This window comes from Enhydra lutris, unplaced genomic scaffold (assembly GCF_002288905.1).
Source record: "Enhydra lutris kenyoni isolate GAN:26980312 unplaced genomic scaffold, ASM228890v2 scaffoldscaffold85, whole genome shotgun sequence".
Lineage (NCBI taxonomy): Eukaryota > Metazoa > Chordata > Mammalia > Carnivora > Mustelidae > Enhydra > Enhydra lutris.
The window spans coordinates 305,827-327,948 of NW_019154169.1; the positions used below are offsets into that span (position 1 = coordinate 305,827).

The 22,122-nt window shown below is 33.3% G+C and overlaps 1 protein-coding gene across 1 annotated transcript in view; it reads left to right on the top strand.

Annotated features, from left to right (window-relative positions):
* Window positions 1–22,122, top strand: part of LOC111161556 (URI1, prefoldin like chaperone) — a 75,598-nt gene that overhangs the window by 11,461 nt on the left and 42,015 nt on the right. The window contains exon 2 of the mRNA XM_022525297.1: window positions 13,461–13,495. Within this exon, the coding sequence (XP_022381005.1) occupies window positions 13,461–13,495 (35 nt within the window). The remainder of the gene's footprint in view (window positions 1–13,460; window positions 13,496–22,122) is intronic.

Genomic DNA, 22,122 nt, shown 5'->3' on the forward strand with positions numbered 1-22,122 from the left:
TCTTGGATTTGATGACAGTTTCTATTTGTATTGAATTGTAGTATTTGCTTTTTTTTAATCAGTTTGACTTAGTTTTGTTTTATGAATTCATAAAACATCTACATGTTTTATACAGTTGTATAAAATCACAACTGTCAAAAGATACACTAAGATAATTAATCCATTTTTCTATCTATCCCAGTTGATGTTTTCAGTAATCTCTAGCGTATTCTCTCTGTGTGTTTTTTTTTTAAACTTTTATTTATTTATTTATTTGTCAGAGTGAGCATAGGCAGACAGAGTGGCAGGCAGAGGCAGACAGAGAAGCAGGCTCCCACTGAGCAAGGAGCCTGGTGTGGGACTCGATCCCAGGACACTGGGATCATGACCTGAGCCGAAGGCAGTGGCTTAACCAACTGAGCCACCCAGGCGTACCCTCCCTGTGTTTCTTATTTAAAAATATACTCTTACCTTCCCTCCCAATTTCTTACACACAAGGTAGCATGTTATATTTTGCCCCTTGTTTTTCTCATTAAATTTGTACCTAGGAATTACTCTAGTTCATAGAGCTCTTCCTCATCATATTTTATGGTTGCATAGTACTCTATTGTGTTATTATTTTTTTTTTTTCAACTGGTATCTTTTTGATGGGCATTTGGTGGTTTTCAGTCTCTTGATAATGCAAATAATGTTCCAGCAGGTTACTCTGTTAAATTATTTCTCATTTATGAGGTGATTTCGTGTGAAGTCCTAGAGGTGTGATCATTGATTTGAAAGGTAAGCTGTTTTTGCTTATGAACTGTACTTATTTTCTTAAAGAATATTAGTCAATTTAATTTAAGATATTAAGTAAAAAGAGATAAGAGGACTAGAAGAATAAGATGGTCAAAATCTAGAGAACAGGGGCGCCTGGGTGGTTCAGTGGGTTAAAGCCTCTGTCTTCACCTCAGGTCATGAGCTCAGGGTCCTGGGATCGAGCCCCGCCTGGGGCTCTCTGCTCAGCGGGGAGCCTGCTTCTCCCCCCCTCTCTCTGTCTGCCTCTCTGCCTACTTGTGATCTCTGTCTGTCAAATAAATAAAATCTTAAAAAAAAAAAACCCAAAACCTAGAGAACAGTGTGTTTGGTTCCTTGAATTTCTTATTTCCTGTGCTCTCTGCAGCTATTTTCAAGGTATTTCTTACCTGGAGGCAGTAATTCCTTCCTGGTCTTGGTGGTTCCACTTTTACTCTGCTTCTGCCTATTTTGGGGAGCTTTTTTTTTTTTTTAAACAACATAAATAGAATGGTGTCACTTTTGTCATTCTAAGTCCCTGTGTAACTTAGCGTAAAATCCAGGGTCAGTAAAATGTGATTTGAGACTCTTGTATTGTCTGACTCATCTTTTTAGCTTCATTTCTGGCTACTCCTCACTTAATTACTGTACCTTAAGGTAATGACATGTTTTTGGGGGAGGGCAGAATACCCTAAGTACGTTTTTTAAAAAAATCTGTATTCTAAAGAAATTCCAATACAATATAGCAAAAAAAAAAAAAACAAAAAAACAAAAAAACCTGTTTAATTTATGGATTTGATCATTGTTCCTAAAACTTTGATTTCTTTGATTTTTAAATTTTTTTTTTTTAATCTTTTAGAGCACATGCATGCACAAGCAGGGCAGGGGGAGGGGCAGAAGGAGAGGGAGAGAGAGAATCTTAAACAGGCTCAAGTGTGGAGCCTGATGTGGGGCTCCATCCCATGACCCTGAGATCATGACCTGAGCCAAAATCAAGAGTTGGATGCTTAACTGACTGAGCCACCCAGGTGCCCCTGATTTCTTTATGAATCAAGTAATGTTAAAGTAATTGCAAATGAGTGCTTTTTGCAAGGAACAAAAAGACAAGACTGAGTTTCAATCGAGACACTGTGCTGGATACTGTGATAAATAGGGTATTTTTTTCTGCCTTCAAGGGACTTACAAATTTATAGGGAGATATGTTAACAAAACGTAATACAGTGTGATAATCTTCTCTTTTTAATTTTTTGCTTTTCATGTACTTCTCAAGCTTACTGTAAGCTAGCCTCCTTCTTTTCACTGAAATTACTCTAGTTTGCCAAACTCAGTGGACCTTTTCTTAGTTTTGGCCTTACTTGACCTCTGTGCTTCATTTGAAACTTTCATTGCTCCCTGTAAACTACTGAACTGTGTGTCCTAGTAACTTTTGTGATTTCACTTTTTTGGGGGGGTCTTCTACCTCTTTTTCTATTACTACTTAGTCTCTAGTTTCTTCATCTGATTCTTAAATATTAGCAATCCCTGTACTTTCCATTTTTGGCCATCCTCACTGGTTATTCTGCCTGTACTCTCTCATGTAATCCTGTATGCCCTCTGCTCTTGCCCACACCTGTTGCTTTTTGGGCAGCTTCTGTTGGATGTCCCATAAACAGTTCAGTCTCATTTATTAAAATTGAATGGGTCACCTTTGTCCCTAATCTACGTGTTGTACATCCTCATCCCAATTCTGGGCAGCACTGTTCAAACCAGAATCTTTTTAGCCTACCCTGATCCATCTCTTTAATACTACTAATTTACTAAATCTTGTCAATTCTTTCTGTGTGATACATAACTTCTACATTAAGGGACCACTGAATTATCTTAATTAAGCTCTTATTTGAAAAATAATGTCACATTTTTCAGTTAAATGTTGCTATGTTAGATATTTTCAGTCTTTTTGTTAGCCACCTTATGTTGCCTCATTGTGCTTTTATTTTTGAAGTTCTAATCTGTGAACATGTTATTTCTCTATTAGGTCTTTAAATTTTCTCATCCATCACTTATTCTACCCATCTTACCATGTCTTTCCCACTTGTCTGTCATACTTGTTCTTATTCCTGCAATTTTTTTCTTTTGTGTTAAGATATTTTATACTCTTTTAGACTCTGTTAGCTTTATAGTTATATGGGTCTTATTTTCCTTTCAGTTATTACCTTAAAGATTACAATATGTAACATTTACTTATTACAGACTACTTTAAATTGGTAGAAGATTGTTCATTGACCTTTTGAAATTTTGCCACTTAAGAAATAATTTGAATAATTTTTGATAGTTTAATTTTATTGACCAACCGTCTCATTTGTGTTATTATCCTATATTTTACCTCTACATATGTTTTTAACCCCTGAAACATTAGGATTATTATGGTTTTAAACATTCTGTTCCATATTTATTTAATTCTAAGTTGGTAGGTTCACCCTTTCCCAACACTTTTAAGATGCCATTCCATTGTCTTTTGACTTTCTTCATTTCTGTTAGTCTTCTGTCAGTTATATTGTTTTCTTTTCTGAAGAATTTGTATATATTTTCCCCTTTATCTGCTTTTGGATTTTCTCTTTGGTTCTGTCCTTCTTTGCTCTGAATGCCAATTTAGATACCTTCAATTGAACTGTATTCCTATTCACTAACCCTCTGTTTTTATGTATCTCTAATCTGGTAAACCCACCTACTAAATGCGTAGTCTCAGTTGTTGTCTTTTTTATTTACAGAATTTGTTTTCGTATTATTTAAGTAGATTCTTGGCCTCTAGAATTGATGTCTCTAACCTTTGCTCTATTTTTGTGAATATGTTTATCATAAATTATCTTTTAACTGCAATATGTAAATCAAATGAGGATCTGTTTTTGTTTTTTTATTTTTACTCTTGGTTTTTCATCAGCTGCTCCTGTTTGCATGGGCTGTCTTGTAATTTTTGATTGGATACCAGACATTGTAGTGAAACATGGTAGAGACTCTAGATGATGATACTTTTCAAACATGAGTAAGTTTCCTTTTAGCAGCCAGTTGAAATTTTATTTCTGTTTGAATATTGTACTTATTCTTAGTGTGTAACCCTTACTCCTAAGGCATGGTTCCAATTTCTTATGGAGTATGTCTTTTTCATAAATTATGTGAACCATGTATATGTAATTCTGTTTCTCTTCTGTTTCATTGTATTATTTGCCTCTACTGGCATGAATACCACATTATTTTTGCTAGGTCTTTGTATGTAGTAGTAAATTCCTCTTAACTTTGTTCACCTTCATGATTTCCTTTACTTTTCTTGAGCCTTTGCTTTTTAATGAGTATTTGAGAATCAACTTTTCAGTACTTAAGAAGTAACCTGCTGGGGTTTTGCTTGGAGTGCACTGAGTCTAAAGATTAATTGGGGGACTGTTGACATTTTTGCACTAAATTTTCGAATCCATGAACATGGTATATCTTTCAGTTTATTTAGTTCTTTTCTAACTTCTTTTGGCATCGGCTTTGAGCATATAAATCTTGTATGTGTTTTACATTTATCCTTTGATGTTTGTTACTTTTTTTTTTGATGTTTGTTACTTTTAATTGCATTTTGTAATTTATTTGCTGTTTGTTTTTGCTGGTATATGGTCATATACTTGATTTTTATATATTGACTGTTATAAATGTATATTCTGATAGTATGTGTATAGATATATACAGGCATGTTGTCTGCATAATAGCAGTTTTATTCTCTTTACTTCTTAAGGCTTTTATTTTATTTTTTGCCTTACTGAATGATGTAGGACCTTTAATATAGTGTTGAATAAAAGTAGTGATAGTAGGCTTCCTTATCTAGTTCTGCATATTAGGTGAACAGCTTCAAATAGTTTATCATTATAAATGATGTTTGCTGTAGGCTTTTTGTAGATAGTCTATGAAAATAAGGAATTGTTCTCCTGTTTGTAGTTTGCTCCCTTTATCATGAGTAGATGTTGAATTTTATCACATGCTTTTTTTGTGTTGAGATGTTAATGAGGTGAGTTATTTTGATTTTTAAAAAATATTGAAACACCATTGCATTCCTGAAAACCCCTTTGTTATGATATGTTTATCTTTTCATATAATGTGAGGTTAAATTTCGTATTATTTTGCTAAGGTTTTTGTTTCTGTGTTTTGCGAGGGATATTGGTCTGTAGTGTTTTTTTGTTTGTTTTCTTGTAATGTTCATGTTTGGTTTTGGTTTCATGGTCATGCTGGCCTCATAAAATAACTCATTTTTGTGTATTTTATAAAAGAGCTTGTATACTATCGCTGTTGTTTTTAATTGTTTGAAATAATTCATTAGTCAAGTTGTCTGGGCCTACTGTTTTCCTTCTGTTAATATTTTAAAATCGGTCTCAATTTCTTTGTTTATAAGAAGACTGTTGACATTTTCTACTTCTAATTGTGTCAGTTTTGGAAATGTGATTTTCAGGGAATTTTTCTTTCTATCTGACTTTTCAAATTTTATTGGCCTTGAGTTATTTGTAATACTCCCTTTTTAATATCTACAGATTTGTTAGTAATGTGCTGTTTTTAATTTGCAATTTGTGTGCATGTGTTTTTCTCCTTGATTTGTCTTTCTATGGGTTTATCAGTTTTATCAGTCTTTTTAAAGGAACAATTTTTTTATTTTTCTTTAGTAAATTGGCTCCTTACATCATTGATTTCTATTTTTATCTTATTCTTCCTTTTAAAAATTTCCTTTTGGCTATGATTTTTTTTTTTAGTTTCTTGAGATGAAAGCTCCTAGAGATGAAAAAGTCATCGATTTTTGCTTTTTTTGGTAATACATGCATTGTGAGTTTTAATTTTTTCTGTAATCATTATTTTAGGTATCAGTCATTTTTCTACCTGACTTTTAATTTTCCCTTTTTGAATTTGTAGTAAACTATAATATAAAATCATTTAAATCAATTTTAAGCATACATTTCAGTGATATTAAGTATCACCATCATCTATCTCTGGAACTTTATATGCTGTAAAACTGAAACTGTGCATTAAGAAATAACTCCCATTACGCCTTTCCCCCATATGCTGGCAACTACTGTTTTATATTCTGTCTCTATAAATTTGACACTGTAGGTGTCTCACATAAATGGAATCTTATAGTATTTGTCCTTTAGTGACTCTCTTGTTTTATTCAGCATAAGTAAAGGTTTGTCCGTATTGTAGCATATTTCTGAATTTAATTTTTAAAGTCTGATATTCCGTTGTATGTATACATTGCATTTTATTATTCATTCATGAATAACATGAATTGCTTTTACTTTTTTGTTTATTGTGAATAATGCTACTATGGACTGAGTGTTCAAACATGTCTGAGACTTGCTTTCAACCCTTTTATGTATATAACCAGAAGTGGAATTGCTGGATCATATGGTAATCCTGTGTTTAGTTTTTGAGGAACCACCTTACCATTTCCCACAGTGGCTGCACCATCTTACATTCACACCAGTAGTACACAAGAGTTTCAGTTTTTCTGTATCCTTCCAACACTTGTTACTTTCTTTCTCCCTTCTTCCCTTCCTTTTTCTTTTCTCTCAGTTCCCTCTCTCCCTCCCCCAGCCCTCCCTCCTTCTGAGCCATTCTAATAGGTGTGAAGTGGTAACTCATTGTGGTTCTCTTTGATCTACTTTTATGTTCTTTTTTCTCTTTTTTTGGCCTTCCTTTGATTTAATCAGATATGTTGCATTTTCTCCCCTTTGTGAGCTGGTGATACTTTTTTTTACTGTAGAAATACGTGTGTGTATATGTAGATATATATATACACACACATATGTTAGCATTAAGTATACTGTATCCTTATACCATCTTTTTTACTAGGTTAATTTTCTTCTAGAGAGCACAACATGAATTCATTTATTCATCCTACCTCTTGCATTATTGCTTTCATGCATTTTAATTCCATGTTTTAAATACCACAATACTTGTTTGATGTGATCAATACTGATTTACCTTTACTTTTCATTTGCCTGTACAGTTGTTCTTAGTTCTTTTTTGCATTAATGTTATTCTGAATAGCTCTGTAGCATTTTTTTCTCAGCTTTATTGAGATGCAATTGACATACACCAGTATATAAGTTTAAGGTGTACAATATGTTGATTTGATATGCTTATATATTGCAAAATGATTATCATCTTGGCATTTTAGCTAGCACCTCCATTACATCATATATATGTAGTATTTCTTTTAGTGAAAATTTGCTGGTGAAGAATTCTTTTTCTGTGTGAAAATGTTTTTATTTTTCCTTCATGTTGAAGGATCTATTTGCTGTGCATAATTACCAGTTTTCAGTTATTTTTTTCAGCACTGTAAGGTTTTATCTTATTTTCTGTTTTCTTTTGTTTTTTTGTTGAAGTTCGCTCTAGCTCTTCTAGTTGCTACTTTGAAGGCAGTGTATATCCTCCTTGCTCTTTCTTGATGCTTATAAAAATTTTTTTTAAAGATTTTATTTATTTATTTGACAGAGATTACAAGTAAGCAGAGAGGCAGGCAGAGGGAGAGGAGGAAGCAGGCTCCCTGCTGAGCAGAGAGCCCCATGTGGGGCTCGATCCCAGGACCCTGGGATCATGACCTGAGCTGAAGGCAGAGGCTTTAACCCACTGAGCCACCCAGGCGCCCCTAAAATTTTCTTTTTTTGGGAGAGTTTCATTTGTGGAAGTTTGTTTTTCCTTGATGTAATTTTTTTTTCTCTTGCTTGAGGTTGTTAGAGTTTCTAGAATCTGTTGGTTGATACCTTCCTCCTCATTTTGGAAAATCCTGTCATAGTAGGTTCACATATTGCTTCTGTCACATACGCTCTTCTTTCGCTTTCTGAGTTTTCAATTATACAGTGTTTTACATATCTCTTCTTGGTCTTTTCTGTATTTTCAGTTTTTTGTTTTCAAATCTCTGGGCTTTAATTTGGAGATTTTTCTTGACCTGTAATGAAGCTCAACTAGGAACAAATGATGGTAAAAATGATTATGTAAATTAAATCTCAGATTATGAATCTTCAGATGATAGTAGTCAGTGGGCAGTATTCAAAATTAATTCAGAATGGATCAGTGTTGTAAATATAAGAGAAGACAAACTGGTATCTCTGGTAAAACAGCGGGCATGCAAGCTGTGATTCAAGCATTATTTCAAGGTTAGAAATAAATGCAGGTTACAGTCCCCAATCTGCAATTCAGAAGGCTAAAAAGCACTGAAAACAAAGTTATTCCTAAGTGTGTGGCATATTCATTTGTTGACAAACTGATTGGAACTGATTTGAGTGAGGCACTTATTCCATTTACTTTGAATATTCATATATTTTATTGCCAGTGTTACTGTGTTTGATACAGGGTGGTCTTTCACTGGGGGTTGGTGTTTATAATGTATGTTACATATACTGTATTACTTTGTTAAGTTATGAAAATTTTTAAACCGAGAAACGTATCTGCTGAGGTTTTTGGCTAGGTGATGGTAGACCTGTACTTCTTTAAAAGGACTAGATGCATGCTTACTGTCAGTATGGCAGGCGAATATATTGGTGAATAAAGTAGACGTGACCCATAACTCACTGGGCTTTCAGCCAGTATGGTTAGAGTTTCCTGGATTCCTAATTCAAATACCCCTAAAAACAGAACCCTCCACACATCAAAGTCTTCATTTTTAGGCATATTGCTGGATGTAGATGTTACCAGTGTTTAATATTTCCATTGTGACAAACCTTTATCTTTACCAACTATTACCGTTACCAAGTATCTTTATACTTGGTACTGTGAGTAATAACAGAAAGGAAAAGAAAGAGCCCTAATTTGTAGGTAGAACTATGAAGGAATGGAATGTACAATACCAAAGTATGTTAGACGTAATCTAATATTTGTGTATAAGGAGACTGGGTTCGAACGTGAGAAGTGCGTTAGAAGCTTGTGTAGGTGAAAATTGGGCTAAATGTAAAAGTAAGAATTGAGATGATTATTTTGATTCCATCCTAACGATGTTTTTGAATAAGGACATTTGAATGTTCTAAAAAGTGGTTCTGTATAGTTGGAGTTAAATTTTTGGTAGTTTTGGTATTTTTGATTTTCAACATATTTAGAAAGTAAACTTATTTAAAATTTTTATGTAGAAATACTCAGTTCATTGCATTTATTATTTGTTGCAATTTCCTTTTTAAGAACCTGTAGTCAATTCCTTCTTTGCAGTGTCTTATTAAGAAGACTTATAATATTTTACAAATTTTTAAAAAAGATTTTATTTATTCATTTGAGAGAATGAGCCATGGGGAGGGAGGGGAGAGAGAGAGAGAGAGAGAAGCAGACTCCCCGCTGAGCAGGGAGACTGATGGGGGCTAGATCCCAAGACCCAGTGATCATGAATTGAGCTGAAGGCAGAGGCTTAACCCACTGAGCCACCCAGGCACCCCTAATATCTTACTAATTTTGTTGAAGTATGCTTTTTGTATACTTTGCCAATGACTTTCAGATGTCTGTGTAATTAACTGACAATATGTTTTTGAAAAAAATTATTTTCGACCTTTTAAGCAATTGTCAGATAACAGTGCATGTGTACTATCCATTGGTTTTAGCCACCACTGATACTTTTTTTTTTTATTCAGCAGCTTTAAATCCCAAAATTGTACAATCTGTCAGAAGACAGTCTAATAAGAGAAGCAAACTGTATAAATTTAGACAGCTCTGATTAATACAGTCCTCAGATTATCATTCTGTATATGAATCCGTAGAGGGAGAATTTGAAATTGAAATACAGTTGGGGGGGTTTTAGAAATGAAATGGAACATTTTTGAGAGAAGTATCATTTGAGACTTAAGCAAAGTTACCCTTCTAGGCTTTCTGTTCCAGTCTGATTTTAATGTGGCACTGTTACTTAACAGAGAAAACTCATGGGTTGATGCCCCCTTGTGGTCTCTTACCAAAATAAATAGCACAAATGGAAATAAGTAATGAAGATCTTAATACATGTTAAATCATTCATTCCTTAACAAAATAATTTTTAGAAAGTTTCTTCTGAGGAAAAACAGCAAAGGAATTATTATTCCCCATATAGTTTATTGGCTTTAAAATTTATCAAATATTACTTTAACCCTTTGCAACAGAATTTGTATGTATGTTAGCTAGACACTGACATAAAGAAAAAGAGGTTGTTGGTTTTGTTGTCTACCGCTGTCATCCTGGGCATCTAACTCAGTCATAAGTACTTCAAAAGTATGACGAGATGTGGTAGTAATTAGAGGGCTAGCGTGTTGTTCCCCCCACACTCCCACCTCCCAGTGCACACAAAGAAATGGGGCTTGGGAAATCGGTTTATACTTAGTCACTTGACCTAAAAAGGCCAGGAGCTGTTGGAAGAAATGAGGGTTTTTATTAGCCAGTTGGTGAATTTAAGCTTATTTGCTTTTACTAACATTGGTAAGGTCTTCTTTGTGTATGAGTGTGGGTTTGTGGATGAAATGGAGAAGTAGCAGCAGCAATCAGTTTTTTAAAAAAGAAAGACCAAAGATGTAAATAGCTGCTTTGCTTCTGTCACCCAGTAAGATGCATGATGGTTGGAGGTAGTCCAATCCAGTGAATACGGGCTTTGAGATTAGATAGTCCCAGTTAGCTAGACTCGGTTCTAAAAATGATTATTTCTCTTACCAGTTCCTGGGCAATTGCATAATATTGGATAAGATACTTAAATTTTGAACACAGGTTTTGGAGAGGTCAAAAACCTGCCTTTACTTGTTTTCATCCTATGAAGTCTTGGCATATACCATTGTTACTACTTTTTAGGGTAAGGGCACTTTTGAACTACAAAGCACACCATGGACTTTCTTACTACTGGGCTGTTGGTGAAGACTCTTAGATAAAATGTATCTTAAAAAGTGGTAAATCAGCTCATAGACCTTTTTCTTTACTGTGGACTTTAATGCTGTACTGTTGCGTAAGCACATAATTTATTTATAAATTCCTGGCTCTAAATGCTATTATATCACATTAAAGAATTTACTAGGTCAATTATTTTAATTGTTGAAGCCTACTAATCAATTTCTTAAAAATGATTCAATGAGATTTTTTCTTCAGGAGTAACAGTTGCATGTTTTGACAGGTTTAACTTAAAAAACTATTATTGTTGCTCCATAGCCATCTTATTAAAAAGGTTCTGTGAAGGACAATAAAGTAATGAAATGTTTTTCTGTTGTTTTGCTTTGTTCTTTCAAGGGTTTCTTATAGAACCAGGTTCATTTTATTTATTTAATACTTGAATTAATCTGAGTCAATTTTCAGAAGAAGTAAGATTATTTGGACTTATTTAACTTAATAGGAAAAATTAGATTTTTTTTAGCCCATTCAGATTCAATTGGAATCATCAGATTTTTCTTTTTTCTAAAATTTTCCTTGGTATCTACAGTTCTAGAAATTTGCCAATATTTTCTTTTGAATAATTTGCTTTAAAACAGAGGAAAACTAGAATGATCTCTCAAAATATCAGTACAACTGCTTGGATTTAAAGGTTTTTGGAAGAAAGTGGGTTATATAACTCATTTAAACAAAGATAACTGTGGCCTTACCAGAAGGCTGTTATAGGTATTATACCCGCCTCTCTCACCTTTTCCTTTATTTCTCTGACTCTTAAAATATGGAGCCTGTACCTTTGATTTTGCCTAACTGGACGACTCTGTTCTAATATCTATATGTAACTAATAATCAGACTTTAGTGTAAGGCAATATTTTGGTGGTTAAAATTTCTGTTATAAATTATGAAATGGATTTTTGTTGTTTTATCCTTGAATGTCTGTTCTTGGGAAACTATTTTAGGAAAAAAAGGGGGTGAGGGAGATGGTGGAGTGGGGGAAAGATAGCTAAAACAAAGTGGAGACTAGACCATGGGGGGTGATGGCCAGAACACATGCCATTCTACTAGAGACTTGTTTTTTAAACATAAAAAGCATATGTGCCAAATTTACATATTTACTAATTAAAAAGCCTTCCTGGAAACATTAAGTAGACTATCTTCTGTAACCTTTAACACTGTCACTAATGGATATTGCTTAGAAAATTTCATCGAAGGTCCTTTAAATAATGTAAATGATTATGAATATGTAACTAGTTAATATGCAGCTACGAAAGGATTATCATGTAGAGGTTAATGAACATTCTGCTCTTATGGTTTGCAGGGCTTTTCTTTTTGTGCTTTTGGCTCACTTCATGCTTGGAAACACATGCATTGGGATTGGAAAGCATCCTGACTGTTTTTTGGGTCTCATCTTTTAATGGGGTTGTTAAAGAGGAACTTTATGAAAAGGATTTCATGAAGATTTTTTTCTTTTTCAATTTACATTTAATTCTGTTTGTCTATTTTGTAATTACTGCCAAATCAGAAACAGTGAAATGGATTGATGTAGTTTTAGCCTGGTTCTTCCAGATGTAAAGTCAATACTCTATTATATATTACCACTGTTATTAAGTGTTGCTATGTGATTGATACTTACTGAGAGATCTTCATTCTAAAACGGACTTTTTATGCTGCGTTAATGTGTAGTATGGTTGGGTATCTGATTACAGCATGTATTTTGGTACAGGATTGCTGCCTAAGTATTTAAAATGTACCAAAGGAGGACATTTATTTCAGGAATTAAATGTTATAATAGGAATTTAGTGACAGCACCCCACTACCCCCCTCCAAAAAAAAAGTCTTGTGATTTTTGGGTGAAACATTGAGCAAGAGAGACAAGAGACAATATTGGTGTTTAGAATGGTGAACTGAAGCAGTGTGTTTCAAACCAGATAATGCTGCTGTCTTTCTCACATGGCCTTGTATTGAGCATTTTGGCTTGTATCCCTTAGTTTCTCTGTCTCTAAAATGGTGTTACAGTATTTGAGATTATTGTTTAAAATTTTTATTAATGGGCAATTTAAAAACAATTAGTAATCTCTGAAAACAGTGTTGTTTTTTAAATTACCATTCAAGGGTTTCTTTTCTTCGTTGGTTAATGTTTTTTTTTTTTTCCCCCAGCATTTTTAGATTCTGCTGAAATATCTTTAAGGAAAACAAATAAGTTTTGCCCTTAATTTTATTGTTTTAGTAATATAAACATAGTTTAAACTGGCTATTAAGTGCTTAAAATTTTATTATAATTCACTAAGAGAACAAATGGGCTGTTCAGAGCATCTCTTTATCCCAAGTATTTCTTCTTGAAAATGTTAGTAGAAAAATATCACTGAACTCATTTTTAATGCATCAGAATAAAAATTACAGGTGAAAACATTTGGAGATATACTGACAAAATAAAATATTTTTACTACTGTAATTTTTTTTTTTTTTTAGTGATGAAACGTGAATGTTGCATTGGTTTTTTGTTATTTATAACATTTGCGTATTCTACAAAATATGTAACATTGAAAGCAGGTCTGTAGATTGTACAAAATACTAGTTATCTTATATCATATGTCACCTAATAGTTATGAAGCGGGTTTTGTAGCAAAGTATGAATCGGAAGGCTGTAATTTGTTCTGCACTTATCAGCCTGCATTAGGGGGTTATGATAAAGTGTGCTGCTTAAAAACGAACAGTCACATCTCTGTGCATTTGACAAATAAAAATGTATACTGAGACACTATTAAATCTGTAACGCCACTGTTCTAGTTTCTGATGCACTGATTTTGTAGCTTTGTGTATAGCCCGTTTTTTCATGAGTAGTTATCTGTTTTCATGACAGGTGGTCACTAACTGCCAAGAGAAAATCCAGCATTGGTGAGTGAAAGATGGTTTTATATTATTTCTGAAATACTGATGGGGTCATCTCTTTGTGTTTAAGTAAAGTGTGTATTATTTTTTTTGTAACCTGTAATTGAATTCTTCTAGTAATCTCCATTTTGAATGCTTTGATACTAATTTATATTGTCCTTCACTGTTTACTGAATTACGTGTTCCCTGATTTCCTGAAATTGTGTCACCATTTGTGTTTATTCTAATTGCCTTCTTCTTTTCTTTTCTTCTCTTTTTTTCAAATTAGAATAATATTAATATCATTATGAGGTGGAGACAGACATTTTTGAACGTGGCTAATCAGAGAGAGCTCTATTTGGGGAATATTCTTATATTTGTGGTAGAATAATAATTGGAATCAGTTGTTTTAAAATAGTGATGGAAATATCCACATTTCCCTGAAGTTTGAAAAAATCTAATTAATTCCCTACTTCCCAGAGCTTTCTTTATGGACTGCACTTTTTCTTAGAGTATAGAGAGAAAGAAAGCATATCTATTTTAATGTGCTAATCTTTAGTTAAATAGGACAATGCTTGGTAAATAACACACTTCCCTAAGTCTTCTGAGGAAAACACTCAATGTAATGCTGAATAAAATCTTACATTATGAGTTGTCATGAGGTATAGCTGTTGATCTTACAGATATCAAATTACAATATATCCATGCTGTGTTTACGAAGATTTTACTGAGAGAACAACAGGAGCTGTCTTGATTATTGTCTGCAGGGTTATTGCAAAATCATGGTAACTGCCCCTTTAGTGGTGAGATTAAACCTTTGGTTATACACCATCAAGCATATAATATTTTAAATTTATTTAAGAGGCTTTTTCTTCATGCCTGAGAGATCTCCAAGGAAATAATTTATAGTTAGTGTATATCAAATGTTTTTTGGTTTAAATGCACATAGGCTGCAAGCAGTGGATAAGAGTGAAAATCGGTTCAATCTGTACACATCATCTTATTAAATTCTGACTGTTGGCTTGTAGAAAATAATCTAAAACTAATAATATCCACTTTATAAATAAAAATTCAGGGACTTCATTAATTTTCAATAAATGCAGTGTTGTAGTTGCATCTACTGGTAGTGTAAGTCTGTCAACATTTCCATGATGGACATTCACTCTTTTCATTATACATTCAGTCCAGGTTAAAACTTGAAATTCAAGTACTTGGCCAAAGAATTAACCATTCCCCCTCAACCCTCCACCTTGTGCTAATTTGGCCAAAGTGATCCATTTTATAAATAATTCCAGAGAAAGTTTTATTCACGTGGACTTCTCTCTTTTGATTTGGTAAGGAATTCAGATCAGTAAAAGGTTGGATTCACTAAGAACAGATACTAATTGAAGCAGAGTGTGAATAACTTGCTTCTGGTTTGTTTTGTAAGATTCTTTGCCTGTTAGAATGAAAATTCTTTAAGGCCAAGGGGCACGTTTTCATTTTTTTTTTTTTAGCTACAGCACCTCCTACTGTGTTTGGCATATTATAGATACTTAATAAATGTTTGAGTAGATGAAGACCATATATATATAATTATATATAGCATTTTAGTTTGCAGATACTGTAGCAATGTCCAAGTCTGGTAACCACTGACAAACGGAAATGTGACGTTTATTTCAGAGCAGGTTCATGTTGACTCTCAATCTCAGTTTCCAATTTTCCAAAGCTTTCCAAACTATAGAAGCTTAGGTATTTACCTACAAGTGTCTTAAAGTAATACAATACCTTATTTCTACTTCAAAAAATTAAAATAATTTTTCCAGTTGAAATTTGCCTTTTCCTCTGAATCATTTCTAATAGGGCTGAGGAAGCGGACTTTTCTGTTTGTTTTTAATGAGGATCTGATATTGCTAGAATCTAAATGGCCAGTGAACTCACCGATTTATTATATTAAAAAACTGAAACCAAAGTATCTCCATTCCTCTGAAAGCCAGGAAATAGATAGTTATTTGGGAGCGTTGTGGAATTCTCGTGATGTTTTTATTCTATTAATTCCACAAACAGTGATTGAGTTCCTACCATATGCCAGTGTTACGTTGCTGTTTGGAATTGAACGACCCTGCCAGGGAGGAATTCATAGTTGGACACTAAACAGGGAAATCACAATAATTTTGTGCTATTTACAGAGAGCTAGGAAGCAAGAACGGAAGCTGTTAATGCTTCTTAAGGCTGTCTTTCTTGCACACTGCTTTTAAAAGCATGTTGCTTTTCAGTTTTCTTTAGGCCTTGGTTTTAGCCTAGTCTAAAATACAATTCATATAGCTAAGTTCCCTTCTTCGTGGTATACATATCAATATATTAAGGGAGAGCAACACAGATGATTTTTTAAAAATGCTTTCTTACGCTAGTGATGTTTATACTTGTTTGGGCAGTTTTAAAGCATTCTTTTATTTAAGGGACAAGTAATGAATATTGTAGGCTTCCAAAATGATTTTTTTTTTTTTTTTTTTTTTAATGTAGGGCAGAACTAAAAGTATTTGTGGAAAAGTAGGAGTAAAAATGGCCTGGGGCAAACAGGATCTGCCCAAAAAAATTCTTCCAGAAAATTAATTCAAATTCCAGAACTTTGGTAAACTAGAAACATTTATAGTATTTGTGTAGTTAATAACAGATAATAAGGAAAGGTTTGAGCCTAATAGTTGAGAATTTGTACAACACTTAGAGCTAATAGTGGTTTTCAATTTAGTGAAGATTAAAAAAAAATTTAAATACAACTTTTTTTTTTCCTTAAAATCCTTTTTACTTAACTCAGGAAATAAGGTATTATAAAATCCACACACTATTTTCTTATTAAAATGTGGATGTACTTCCTACTGTTTAATCCACCAGGGCCTGATTATTCTGTTTATAGATTACCTGTAATTTTTTATCTTTTTAATTCTTCCCTAAAGAGCATGGGATTCAGAGTTACACATCTACATTTGAATCCTGTCATTTACTAACTATAACCTTGGGTGAATTCCTGAGATTCTTAGTTTTCTCCTTGTAAAGTGACAATGATACTACTTAACTTGAAGATGAGTGAGATAATGTCTATAGAACACCCAGGCTGACACTCAGTAATTATTAATAGTAGCTCTGAAATCTCTTTTGAAAATTTTAATTATCAGATGAATAAAGAAAACAAGAAAAACCTACCAAAGCTTTGTAAATATTCCTGAATATTTTGTATTCATGCCATCATCTTATTTTATCATGATGGAGAGATGGCTTTCTAAGCAGTGTTGTGAAAGCTTTACGTTAATGTTTTTAGATAACTTGTTATTATGAAGAATTTCAAACAAAAGGTGACTCTGTTGTAGATCCACGTGGACCCATCACTCAGCCTCAGTAATCATCAACTTGCAGTGTCATCTGAACTGTTCCATTTCAACAGCCTCTCCTACCCTCTCCCCACCTACAGCGCTCTTGAAACGAACCTGAAAATGTCCATCTGGAAGTATTTCACTTTGTGTCTTTAAGACATAAAACTTTAAAAATTTACACGAAAAAATTTAAAATTTGGCAGTATATTTATATAGCTCAAAATTTAGGAAGTTTTGAAGGGTCTAAATGGGGTATAGTTTTTCTCCTACCCTTCTCCCTCAGTTCTCATTTATCTTTGTAAACAGTGGTTTGGCCAGTTTCTTATAAATGTTTTCAGAAATTGTTTGCCTAAAGGATATGTTCTATGTGTGTATGTGTGTGTGTATGTATATGTGTATGTACATGTGTATTCATCCACATGTCTTTATAGACTGTGCTCCCACCCTTTTTGACAAAAATGAAATCAGATTTTGTGCTGTTCATTTAATTCATCCTTGGAGATTGTTCTCAATTATTAGTTAACTCTTGTTCTTTATTTCATTTCCATAAATTTCATTGTGTGTCAAATGTCTAATTTTTAGAGTTACCAAATAAGATTTGGTACTGATTTTTTTTTAAATAAATAATGGTGACCTTACTAAGACAATTGTTTTATGACTCGAAATTTATCCTTCTTGAGCTGTTATATCCATTATTTATTGTTTCTTAATAAAATTACTCTAAAACTTAATGGCTTAAAACAGCAACCATGTTTTTGTGTGCGATGGATTCTGTGGATGTGCATATTGGTCTTGACTTATCTGTGTTCTTGTTCTGCTCCTCTATTTGGGCTCATTGTGTGGTTGCAGCTTTTTGGTGGCTGGGTCAGCTCGGTTGTCCAAAATGACCTTACCCACAAGTCAGGTGGCTAGTGGGTTGTTAGCTGGGCCTCTGTCCATGTGCTCTTCTCCCTGGCTCACTTCACTTGATCTCAGGGCAGCAAAATGGTAGCTGCAAGGCTACATTGTGTAGGGCAGAGTGGGAAATAGACTCCAGTTGGTAGGAGTAGTGATGAAGAATTTATGGTCATTTTTAATGCATCATAGGTATTTCTATTTATGTCCCACAAGAAAAAAGTTCCATTACTTGTGTTGATTTGTGAGAATTTAATGAAATATAGCATGTGATGCCTGGCACATACGTGTCCTATGTCTCTTAGGCATTACTTGTAATCATAAACTGTATGCATATGAGTTGTAAAAACTTTACTGTCTTGCTTCCTTCAAATCATCTTAAAAGAGTTTTAAGTAGTAAAGATACCTGTAAAATGACATGAAGCAGACGTAAGTGAAAATAAAAAGGCATTTTATATTATTCAAGTATTTAATTTTGGAAAGAATAGCTTTAAATTTGGGCATACAAATGCTGAAACACTTGAGCATGGGAATTTATTTTTTAAATTTTTATTTAAACTCCAGTTAGTTAGCATACAGTATAGTATTCATTTCAGGTGTACAAGTTAGAGTGATTCAGCACTTACATACAACACTCCGTGCTCATCACAACGAGAATTTTGAGAGAGGGATCCTAAAGCAGATACCTGGCATTTTCACTTTTCAAAGGGAAATAGACAAAAAATACTGTATAGAGAAGAAGAGTAACTAGTTTCTATTATAGGTTATAGTCAAAGTATATAGAAGGAAATAACCAAGTGAGCATACCTAAATAGTTAAAAAACACAGATGAAGGTGTTTGTTTGGAATTCTTCTTTCAAGTGAATCAGTGTGGATGGATGGATATGTCCATCTGTCTCTATCTGATGTTTTGAGGGATTCTTTGTCCCACAAAATCACTAGGCTATTTCATTATAGTAGTGCTGTAGTTTGTGGTATATTTCTCATAAATTACCTGAAACAGGGCTTTCCTGACTTGCCTGCATATACAATAAAATTTGTTGTATTTTATTATGCATAATCTGAAATATTGATTTGCATACCTTTAAAACTTAAAAAAAATGTTAATAGTGATGACTTCATATTTCAGTGTTAAGTAAATTTGGAAACCATGTTTTTCAGACTCCCATTTTATTGACCACAAAGTTTTTATTAGTCACTTGTTTTGTATAGGGCCTTTTGTTCGGGCTTTCTCATTTTATGTGTCTTCGGGACTCTCACCGTCACCCCCAGTAGAGCAGAGGACAGTTTCCAAACCTGAAGATTTTACATGCTTTTATGGTTGGAATCTTTGTAGTTAGGAAAGTGTCCTTAGGGACAAGGGCAAGAGGGAGGAATCGTATATATAAATCTCCTTCTTTGTTATTTTTTAGTTCCTGCATAGTTTTCTTTTTTTCCTTTTTAAACAGTATGGTATTTTAGTACATGGGTTTGGGAGGTTAAGTAAGTTTTGCAGTTTTTGCATGTGATATTTCAAAGCAAATTAAGTTGCAAAAGAAAAGGATTCAAGTTGAATGTTCTAAGGATGGTATTTTTAAAAACAAAATGTGAATTAGGTTTTTAATTTTTTATCCTTAGTATAAGATAAATACATTATTTAGAAAGGTTGAAATAAAAGAATAAAGACAAACTTATTTGTAATTCTAAAGAGAAAGTAATTTTTCCTCTTTTCAAAATATTTTGTTTTATCCCCTTCAGCTTTTTAATTCTGTATGTGTGTTTATGTCACCAAGGTCAAATTGTAAATGCTTGCTTTCTTTTTAAAAAAGGTTAATGATTTTTAAGTTGTTTTTAGAATTTGTTGCTTCTAGTAGTCCCCTAGCCTTTGTATCATGTTTAATACTAGTTTAATACTAGTATTAATACTTAATTAATACTTAAGTTTAATACTTAATGCTTTTTTGAAAATGAAATGCAAAATAAATGCATTATAGGGGAATTTTTTAATAGGGGAATTTTAAAATAAAATTTGAGGTTTTATAAAAAATTTGTAAGTACATTTCCTCCTTTAGAACATAGTCTTGATTATGTATTTGCGGTATCCATATACATTGTTTGGTTCACAGTTTCCCACAATCAGCTTAAATCTAGTGAATATCTGATTGATGCTACACCTTAATTTGACTTGGCATACCTAATGACTCTTCATCTCTATTTTGACTGTATTAGGTTTGAAAACTACACCTCCTTGCACTTTGAGTTTTTAAATTTTCTATTCATTTTAATTTAATTTTTTATAAAAATAAGAGCAGTGTACAATAAAGCTTTCAAGCTTGAAAGAGTACCATATAAGGGTGAAGGTGTCAGTATTGCAACAACAGTGCTTGACTGAGAGGCAGACCACTTAGTGGTAATCCAGGGTGCTTGTTCTTGTTTTGAGATACAAAAGTCTAAATTCTAATATACTAAAGGCAGTGGGTATCAGTGTATGACTAGGGAAAATGTAGGCAGTAAAAAAACTGAGGCATGCATACAATTTAACATTTTTACTAATTTATATTCAACTCGACTGAACTGGTGATGGTTTGCCTATTTTTTATTTAAATCAACAGAGTTGAAGATAATTTTGAGAATTTTACATATTTGATGGGTTTAAAAGCAGGATTGCTTGAGGGATCTGAGTGGCTTCTGTTGAAATTATATGCCAGATACTGGGACTTCTTCTCAGGAAAGAATCTAGTGTTTTTACTGTTTCTCATGGGTATCAGTGACCATAAAGGTTAGTCATTTATATCAGTGATACGAATCACTGCTCTAAGAAAACAGTACAAAAAAGTTTTCTATTTCCTAAAATATATTTTGGAAATAAAGTTTAGAAAGTTGAAACCACACTTATAAATTAGAATTAAATAGAAATGGCACAAACATTCAAAGCTTGTCAGTTATAAACTTATCATAGCAAAACTCATCATTTCTGAAAGGCCCCTCCTTTCTGATTTGTCACAAAAATTAGTGTCAGTTGTAGAGAACTCGGAGAATAAAGAAAATTAAAATGACCCATAGACTCTTCCCTGAAGCTGACTGAACTAGGAGGTACCTTGGGACATTTCTTTCACACTTAGAGTGATGTGTTTTTATATGATTTTTAAACTTTCTTACTTCAGATTCTCATCTCATTTTATTCTTAGAGTAAAAGAACACTAATGAGTGAAGAAACAGGTACCCGTGACCACTGACAAGTCTGAAGTCCCATGTATTATGTGTGTCAGCAGAGAGCACTAGAAACATTTTATCTGTCCCAGCTTTGCTGTATATAAACCCTTTGTGACTCTGTTTTCTCCTTGTTGAGTTAAATTGAGGAAACCTAGTAGAATGTTAGCTGCATTGATCTCTCTTTGACAATTTTCTTTCATTAACTTTAGAATAATTACAAGTGTTTATATTTAAGTTCGTCTTTGTGTCTATTTCCAGTACAATTTTTTGATGGACTCATAAAAATAAAGAACATGGACTATTTCATCAGCATCTTCTGGTGACACAAATTTCCTAGGTATAGAGTTCAGAAAAAGGAATATGCCACCATGTTGCCTGAATTTTGTCATCAATTTCACTTAATAGTATTTTGCCATGACCGTTTAAAAAAAGAATAATACTAATTTAATACAGATATATTTTAATTTTTAATGTGTTCCCCTTCTTGCCAAATTTCAGTTCCTTCAACAATATGATCTTTCTTTCAAGAACATTTTTATTGTTAAATATAACCTTAATTGGGGCGCCTGGGTGGCTCAGTGGGTTAAAGCCTCTGCCTTCAGCTCAGGTCATGATCCCAGGGTCCTGGGATCGAGCCCCGCATCGGGCTCTCTGCTCGGTGGGGAGCCTACTTCCTCCTCTCTCTCTGCCTGCCTCTCTGCCTACTTGCGATCTCTGTCTGTCAAATAAATAAATAAAATCTTTAAAAAAAGTAACCTTAATTATTTATTTAGACTTTTTTTAAGGGGATTTTGAAAATGATCATCATTCTTTCTTTAGTAATGAGAATACTTTTCTCACAATGTAATCCATGCCTGAATTTAATATTCCTCTATTTTCTTAATGTCAGAGGTAAAAACCCAGGCTTCCATCAAACTAGTGGATCTTTAACAAAGAAGCAATGCAAAGAAATAAAAAAGGCGTGCTATATTTGAGTGATGATCCCTGCAGCGTATGGCATAAGGCTTGGTTGCAGAGAAGAAGCTCAATAAATGGTGAATTGAATTGAAACAAAGGTTTTCTTGAATTCTTAACAGGAACTTCTAGAGAGGGTATAATGGGTTAAGAATCATTTGTAAATAAGATTATACAGTTACTTATATTCCAAAATCATTGGATTTTATAATTTCTTAAAAAGTTAAATAACTCTGCCCCAGATTAGCCCAGATAGTAATTTGAATG